Source organism: Geospiza fortis, unplaced genomic scaffold (genome assembly GCF_000277835.1).
Source record: "Geospiza fortis unplaced genomic scaffold, GeoFor_1.0 scaffold18, whole genome shotgun sequence".
NCBI classification, from domain to species: Eukaryota; Metazoa; Chordata; class Aves; order Passeriformes; family Thraupidae; genus Geospiza; species Geospiza fortis.
Window position 1 is genome coordinate 1460248 of NW_005054445.1, and position 8291 is coordinate 1468538.

At 37.9% G+C, this 8291-nt stretch overlaps 1 protein-coding gene across 1 annotated transcript in view; it reads right to left on the bottom strand.

Moving 5' to 3' along the window:
* Positions 1-1944: 1944 nt before the first annotated feature.
* The window catches only part of TERB1 (telomere repeat binding bouquet formation protein 1), an 18164-nt gene continuing 11817 nt past the window's right edge, over positions 1945-8291 (bottom strand). Inside the window, exons 12-18 of the mRNA XM_031062323.1 lie at positions 7999-8060; positions 6914-7006; positions 5437-5607; positions 4309-4389; positions 3243-3356; positions 2743-2855; positions 1945-2214 (exon numbers count right to left, since the gene is read on the bottom strand). Of these exons, the coding sequence (XP_030918183.1) occupies positions 1945-2214; positions 2743-2855; positions 3243-3356; positions 4309-4389; positions 5437-5607; positions 6914-7006; positions 7999-8060 (904 nt within the window). The remainder of the gene's footprint in view (positions 2215-2742; positions 2856-3242; positions 3357-4308; positions 4390-5436; positions 5608-6913; positions 7007-7998; positions 8061-8291) is intronic.

Below are 8291 nucleotides of genomic sequence, written 5' to 3' on the forward strand. Positions count from 1 at the left end.
CCTTGAAAAGCCTCAGAACTTCACAAGGCACTGAACAACTTGAATAACTTTGACCTCAGTCCTGCTCCAAAGGAGAGGAGACCAAAGGCTCCACAGGGCCTTTCCAACCTGAACTATACCTAAGGTGAGGTAAATTGTCAGTATTGCAACATTCTCACCTTGTGGCAAGTAAAGATTCACACCTTACATATTTTAGCCACTTGAGACATATTTCAGATCTTGACAATGTGGATACTAATACACATTCAGTCAAAGGATGAAGTAACAGATTGTCTGGACTAGGCTGGTGTCCCGGGGAAAACACCTGGAGTGTGTAAGGGACCCCAGTGTCCTCCCTGGGGACGCTCCACCTCAAGAGCCCTTTTGGCTCCCACTCTGCCAATAGTTCCACTGATACTGAACCCTGCTACTGCCAACAGCTCCACTCAGGGACATCTTTTATAGATGTTTCAATATTTGAATAAAATAATAAAACCCCAAAATTACAACAGATGAAAATATTGGAAGGCATATTTATTGCATCATTGGCATCATCTTTATTGCAAGTCTCTCGGGTTTTGGTTACCTTGCCTGTTTCCAAGCATTTAAGCCATATCATAGTGAAAACCTAGTGCTAATACAACAACTAAACCTTTTCCATAATAAAATAACTATTGATTCATCCTTCCTATATCAGAACAAGTAAAAATACAACTGAAATACAAAGGCTATCACTGAAAAAGCAAGTTACCAAGGCTTTCAGTAAAGCTTCCTATAAAAAAATGTGTAATTAGCAGAAATTCTGGTTCTGCTCACTTATTTGAAAAATACACCAGAAAACTGTCCAATTATAAACAGAAGCCATATTCTACCAGTACCTGCTCAGTTCAACAGTGAGTACAGAATTTCTGTAGCAGTGAAAGATTTGCCTCCTCTGTGCAGCAGTGTTTAACCACAAATTCAGTGTCTTCTGTCACAGAGATGTTTTTCTGCACATGCAGCATATTCAACACGTGACAAAATATTCCACCTGCTTTAAACATTTCACTAATTAAGAGGAAACAGATTCAGACACAACAACATGAACAACACTTCCAGACATGAAGTATTAATTTTAGCAATATATCCTTTTCTTACAAATAGTACAGAGCAAGCGACAAAAAGTTAACTCAAAAATTGCACAGATCGAATGCTCAAGAAGGTTAAATTATGTTCCAAATTAATGAAATTTTTACCAAGAGAGATTTTTTTGCCTATGATAGCATTACTTAAATAAACTGTCAAGTTATGGTAAATTAAAATTACAATGCATAACAATTCTGTCAGTTGTCACTGAAAAACAGGAGTCCAAGCCAACCTAAATTCTCCAAGGGCTTGAGTTGTTCTGGTAATACTTCACTGTTACAAAGGCTGTTCTTGAACATTCTGCAGCAAAGCACTCACAGATGATGTTACTGATGTCCTTTGTGGGCTTTTTTCATCTATAAAATGGAGATAAAAGAGAAAATATCAAGATAAATGTTGTCCCAGACCACTGCACAATTACAGACCAGCTTTCCATAGACAAAGGCTTGTCACTTAATTGCCCCCATGGTCTCCAAAGCACAGGAGCAATGCTCCCTGTGTGAGGGATGCATGGATTTATCACTGGGAAACTGCTGCAGAGGCTCTCACAGACCAGCATCACAACAGAGGCTGAGCAGAGAGGAGACCAATTTCCTGATAAACACAGGGATTAGTTTAGAGTCCTTAATGACACTCACTCTCTTTGTACCCTGTCAGGTGGCAGTGGTGGGTTCCAAGGCTCTCTGGTCTTTTCCCTACTTTAGTTCTCTCTCTCCAAGTACCAGCCCTGATGGAATTACACCAGAGGCCAATTTCATGGGCACTGCACTGACACAAGGCACAATCCCATGGCTGCACACTCTAAAAGCCTGTCTTTATTTCTGCAAGTCAGCTCAGGGGCTAACAATGGAAACTGGACTCCCAGCATTTGCCATCAGTAGAAAACTCAGTGATGAGTACCTGCACCTGTAACCTGTAGTATTTCTTGGAAAGGTCAACGCCCGTCCGTCCTTTCTGGAAAGGGTAAGACCACAAAATCAAATTCCAGTGGTTGCCCATTTTTTGGACGCCTTTCAAAAGGCAGTTGATTTCTTCAGTTGTGAAGTCTTTTCGGACTCTTCTCTTGGTCAAAGGTCTCATGCTCATGGCCAGGGAACACATTTCATTGACCTGCAAATAATTATTTTGGTATCATTAAGAATTATGTAAATGTATATACTATTTTGCACGTGGAAGTAACATATTACTGGCAATTCAACATTTAATAGTTGTACAGAAATGGTCCCATTGGCAAAGGAACAATGCTTCTCCAAGGTTTCTTCACTGTCACTACTTACTAAAATACAGTATTTTTCTGTGAAGTTCATTTCTGTTGTGCCTACATAGTTTATTCTTTTAGCAGGTTTATTCCTTTAGGTTTCTGTTACTTCCATACTGTGCAAATCTTCATCAATATGGGAAAAATCAGACCTTCAGATCCACCATTCTGAAAATGTGTCAGCTGAAAAATGCTGAACTCAATTCAGGGCTAAATCAGTGTGACTGGAGTAGAATCAACACAGGAATATTTTTAAATAAGATTCATTTTGCTACTAGGTTCCTGCTAAAGGCGACTAAAAAGGAAACTATGCAATTCCTATGCTTTTATTTGGCCATTTATAAACATGTCAGTGCATGATTAGGCTTTGCATAACTAACCTCATCTTTGTCAAGTGAATGTGTGCAATTTTCTTTTAAATGCTGACATTTCTGGCTGCACATCTCTTTGACTCTCTGTCTCTTCTGGTTAGCATCTTGGGATTTTTGTAAAGCTACAAAATTGTGAACAAGGAGGCCACTTAGTCATGTTAAGCTAACTAAAATCTACTGAAAAACTGGATATAAAACTGTAAAGGAGCATTTATTCTAATTAATCTGAATATGTAAATGTTGCTTTGTTAGTAATATCTCGTTCTCCTTAGATCTTTTTCTCATAATCCACATTAAGACATAAGGACTATTGATGAACCCAGAAGCAAATAATAAGATTATTGATGTTCAAGTTGATTTCTGTGAGAGAAAGTGTAACAGTTTATTTAAATTCATAGCCATTTATCTCCAATAGCAAGAACAGGTGCTTCTCTCAATGCCCTGACCTAAACCCAAATACTGACTTTCAGTTGTGCATATCAGAGAATTCATTTTCTGATAATACTCACAGTTTCCATAAGCAGGTGTCAAGTTATAGTTGCTAGTCCACCTAGTATTTCTACTACATTCATCTCTCTTTGAAGTATTAGGTTTGTCTTTTCTATTTGGAGTCAAAAGAATGCCTTAAAAATAAGCAATAAAGCATTACACCTCTTTATTAGAAAAAACCCAAATCATAAAACATAGGTTATGTTTTAGCAATTGAAATTTAAGCAAGAGCTATTTTTTGAGCTATACTACTAATCTGGTCTTGGTAGAAAGACTGGAAAATTCAGTTTACTTCAGCTGACAGGAAATGTGTACTTGCTAAAGATAATATATTGTTCTAATGGGCTTTCAAGATGAAGTACAGTTGCTTTGGTTAGTTTTTTTATGTTTTAAAATACCTTTCTGGCTTTCATAAGACGAATTACTCAATTACTGAATCTGATGGGGAAATATATAAACAAATTTTAAAATCAACCGACTAGCTTTTACTGGGCATTAATAAATAAAATAACCATGTGAACAAGGCTTTTGAAAATAAGAGTACTAAAAATAAATTTTTGGTGGGAATTTCAAAATTCAAATTTCAATTCTCATTTCAAAGAATTCATTCTTAAGGATTCCCCTTGTAGCTGAGTATCACAAGCCCCAAGTCCTTAGCAGAGCTCCCAGCAGGAACAGGAATGAATCTAATGGAATAACATGTTTGGAACTGCATAAGGAGTGGTGCTGAATCCAGGTTCAGGCAGCTAAGCTCCGCTCTGAGCCTGACTAAACCTCTCCATTTTAGAAAACAATACCACAAAAAACTGAGGAATAGCAAATGCCATGGAAGTAATCCTGACAGGATTCAAAACAGGATCAATACAGCAAGTGCCAGGTAACTTTGCAGGGAAATAATGTGCATTACACAATTTCATTATTATAGAGTATGCATTTTCTGGCCTAATAATATACAGATTGTTCTCAGAATCTAGAGGAAAAAAAAAGAAAATAATTTTCTATTCACAGTCTCCCATGATAAAGTTCTGCAAAAAAATTAGTAGAAAGTAAGGGCTTTTCATACTAGTTTCCGAACCAAGCCCTTACTTTGGAAACTATCCTTCTTGCTCCTAAAAGTTGGTATTTCTTTATGCAGCCTGTCTCTCTTCACTGAGGCCAGCGGCATTTCTGGAAAATATAAGATGAACACCAGTACAAATGCCAATAACTGTTTAATTTTCAGAATTCATTCTTTAAACCAGAAAAAATATAGGATGTGCTTCTATTTAATTCATTAAGATCTCTAAGTATCCTAGACCCATAAGTGTATCAAGAATGATGTGGCCAGCAGGAGCAGGGAGATCATCCTTCCCCTGTTCTCAGCACTGGTGAGGCCACACCTCGAGTGCTGTGTCCAATCTGGCCCCTCAGGTTGGGAAGCACATTGAGACACTCGAGAGCATCCAGAGGAAGCAACGAGGCTGGAGAGGGGCTGGGAACACAAACCCTGTGAGGAACACCTGGGGGAGCTGGGGGTGCTCAGCCTGGAGAAAAGGAGACTCAGGGGTGACCTCATCACTCTCTGCAGCTCCTGAAAGGATAGTTGTAGTGAGGTGGGGTTGGTCTCTGCTCCAGGCACCAACTGACAGAACCAGAGGACACGGTCTCAAGCTGCACCAAGGGAAATTTAGGTCGGATATTAAGGAAAGTTTTTCACAGAATGAATGATAAAGTTCTGGAAAGGTCTGCCTGGGGAGGTGGTGAGTCACCATCCCTGGATGCATTTAAAACAAGCCTGGATGTGGCACTCAGTGCCATGGTTTACTTGAGGTGTTGGGGCATGGGCTGGACTCGATGACCTTAAAGGTCTCTTCCAACCCAGTCATTCTGTGATTCTGTGAATAGTGAATGAAATTACTTTGGTGTGATGTCATACATTTACTCACACATATTTCAACTTAATACATTCCTTTCTCTTAGGACTTGACTATTTCTGGCAAATGTGAGAGTCTTATGAAAGCCTATAATGAGCATCTGTCACCATGGCAAGAAACACACAAAATCCTTCAAAACAGGAGTGGCCAGTTCTGATCTCACTTAGTACAAATCACTGTAAATCAAATTCAATGAGTGAGTTTAAAACAGTAAGACAATCAGAAGTAAATAAACAAAAGTTCAGAATTTTAAATGCAATTCTAAAGCAACGGTTCCAAGTACTGAACATGAACTCCATACTCTGGTGAGTTGCAGATCTGTTGTTGTTACTAGCAGCCACCCTGCGGAGCTCCCCTCGGTATCTTTCCTCAGCCTCCAGGATAACTCTGTGGTGCTCACACCTATGCAGGCATCTCTGCAACATCTTGGTGAAGGTTTTGCTGTTCAAGGACAGTCCTCCTGCTGTACAACCTAGGAAAAACAGGATATTGCAGAAATAGCAATCATGGCTTCTAAAGGAGACACCACAAAGTTCAGGGTTTTATTTTGTTCACTAGCATCAATTTGACTTCAGGTTTTCCATACTCATGGCACTTTTATGTGCCTTCTTGAAATACTCTGTTCTCTTAAAAAAAATGTTTTCAACATTTTATGGGACTAAGTTATACTGCACTTCCACTTCAGAAGTAGAAGTACTGAGTGAGGCACGGATCCTCTACAGAACTACAAATATTAGTGGGATGGGAAGACACAGGTCTCAGTTCCATTTGTGCATTTATCCAGGAGCCAAAATATATATATTATGTGCTATATATTTTTTTTTAACTTTGTGTTGTAACAGTTACCTGTATTAATCTGAATCAATGGTAAATCTAGTTTAGGCATGAATGGTCTCACAGGAAGCCTTGCTGTTCATTTTTGAGGACATTCCCTAGGGTAATTTATGGTTTAGATATCCTTGGATGCTCTCATGATTAAGTTACATCAGCTGAAGGAGAACTTGTGTGAGGAATCACAGGAAGGGCACAAGTCCGTATCTGTAACATTCTGCCTTAAGATAAAGCAGTGCTAAATCTCAGCTTGAATTTAGTTTGACAACTCGGATAAAAACAATGTTCAAATGTGGGTTATGGGCTGCTTTAGGGGTTCTTTTGTTTTCTGTAGGTTTTTGTTCCGTTGGGAGTTTTTAAATAAAGAAATATTGGCTTGATTACAAAATCCACTCACAAATCTAGAGTACCACCAGCATTCTCATGACCTACTCATGGAGCAGACTGAGGAATTAGAGCCTGGGGTAACAGAGGGCTGTAGTCGTGGATTACCATGAAACTGCCTGCCTGTACTTCACAGCAGTGAGGGAGGGAGAGAGAGGGGCTGCAGAACACTGAGGAGGTTTAGCAGGTGAAGAAATGAGGGAAATGAGCATGGCTACGTGTTCTTCCTCCCTCTCTGAAGGCAGAGAAAGGAGGAAAACACCTGCTCAAGTATTCTTCTAATTATTCTTTTAATTCAAGTTACTGTATGTTCTGTTTGTCAGCAAACCCACATTATTACATGGACCAAAACTGCAATTTGTCAGCTTCATTTCAATATTTATCTTTTATATTGGAGGTAGAAAAAAGGAAGGGAAAGGGAAAGGCTCAGGTTTTGTTATTACGTTAAGAGGTAATAAAAGAGATGTGTTACAATTTCTGTCAAGTCAATCCACTTACTGCACAGCTGACTCTTCAAGTCTTCTTTAGGTACACTGGAAAGAAAGAACTAAGATAATACTTACCTAAACACCTTAAATCTGCCATTTTATGGGATGAAGATATAGCTGAAATACTTTTGACTCTCCTAGTTTTCTCTGAGCAGAATGAATGTTGACCTAAATGAGGGAGGAAAAAAGTCACTAAGAAATATAACCCATCTTTTGCCATGGTAATCATGCATCAGCACAACTACATCCAACTGCATTTTCTATTTGTCGATTATTAAAGTATAATTAATAGAACAGCAGAAATCCAAATGAAATTTCTCAAGTTAAATGCCTCACATTCACATTTCTGTAATTCCAGAATAACCGTGTTCAATTAAATGTTTTTTCATCACTCTCCCAAAGGATATTACTTCAACTTGTACATAACAAATGAGCCCAGTAAACCCATATTACTTAACTAAGTGCTATAAACTTTATTTTTGTATGGAATCAAGTGCTGAAAAATGTAATGTATTGGAATAATACATATTCTCAGTTTAAACAGGTGTAACCTGGAGATCAGCTGGACACCTGTAAAGCTCCCATTCTGGCAAATTCTAATCTAATGAATACTTAAAAATTTTATAAGTTAACAGGAAAGTAAACAGTGAATAAATATTTGATTGAACTGATCCCAGTTCTGAAATAAATGTATCAGACCAGGATTAATGCAAATCTGGAAAACTTTTCTCTTAAACACATGTTCCTCATGTAGGAACAGCATCAGGCAAAAGTCACTCTCACAGGCAGGTTCTATCCCAGCCTTACAGGCACAGGACCAAACCTCCCTTTTCTATCAGTGGCTTTCACTGGTCAGTACAGATTAAACACTAAACTTAATCTCTGATACATTCATTTGTACAATTAAAATCAGTTTAAAAAATCAAAGCTAAAATACGTATTAGAAGAAAAGTAGGATAAATGTTCTCCTGGTAAAATTGTGTACAATATAAAATTCCAACACTATGCAAACCCATTGAAGGGTATTACACATAAGGCACCTCTGTCATCTAATGATACATAACAAGTGATAAAAAGTAGTGATAAATGTACACAAAACTAATTAAAATCTCATTAAGAACAAAATCAGCTCAGAAAGGAATATGTGTAGCTATTTGTACCTGATGTGCATGTCTGTTTCATATTTCTAACAGTCTCTGCTGGTTGTTTAAATAACTGTTCACTGGGAAGATCAAAATGTAAACAAATTAAAACCAACAAACCAATAAAAACAATGTACATTACCTGCAAATGAATACACACATTCCAAGGGCACAACAAAAACCCATATTAAATATATAAAAGAGAAAACTCTAAAAAAATTATTCTAATTATCCCAAGTTACTGGACTTATGGCACCCAGCATGTAATCAGTGCATGTTAAAACCTGATTCCCAGAGATCTGTGATTTGCA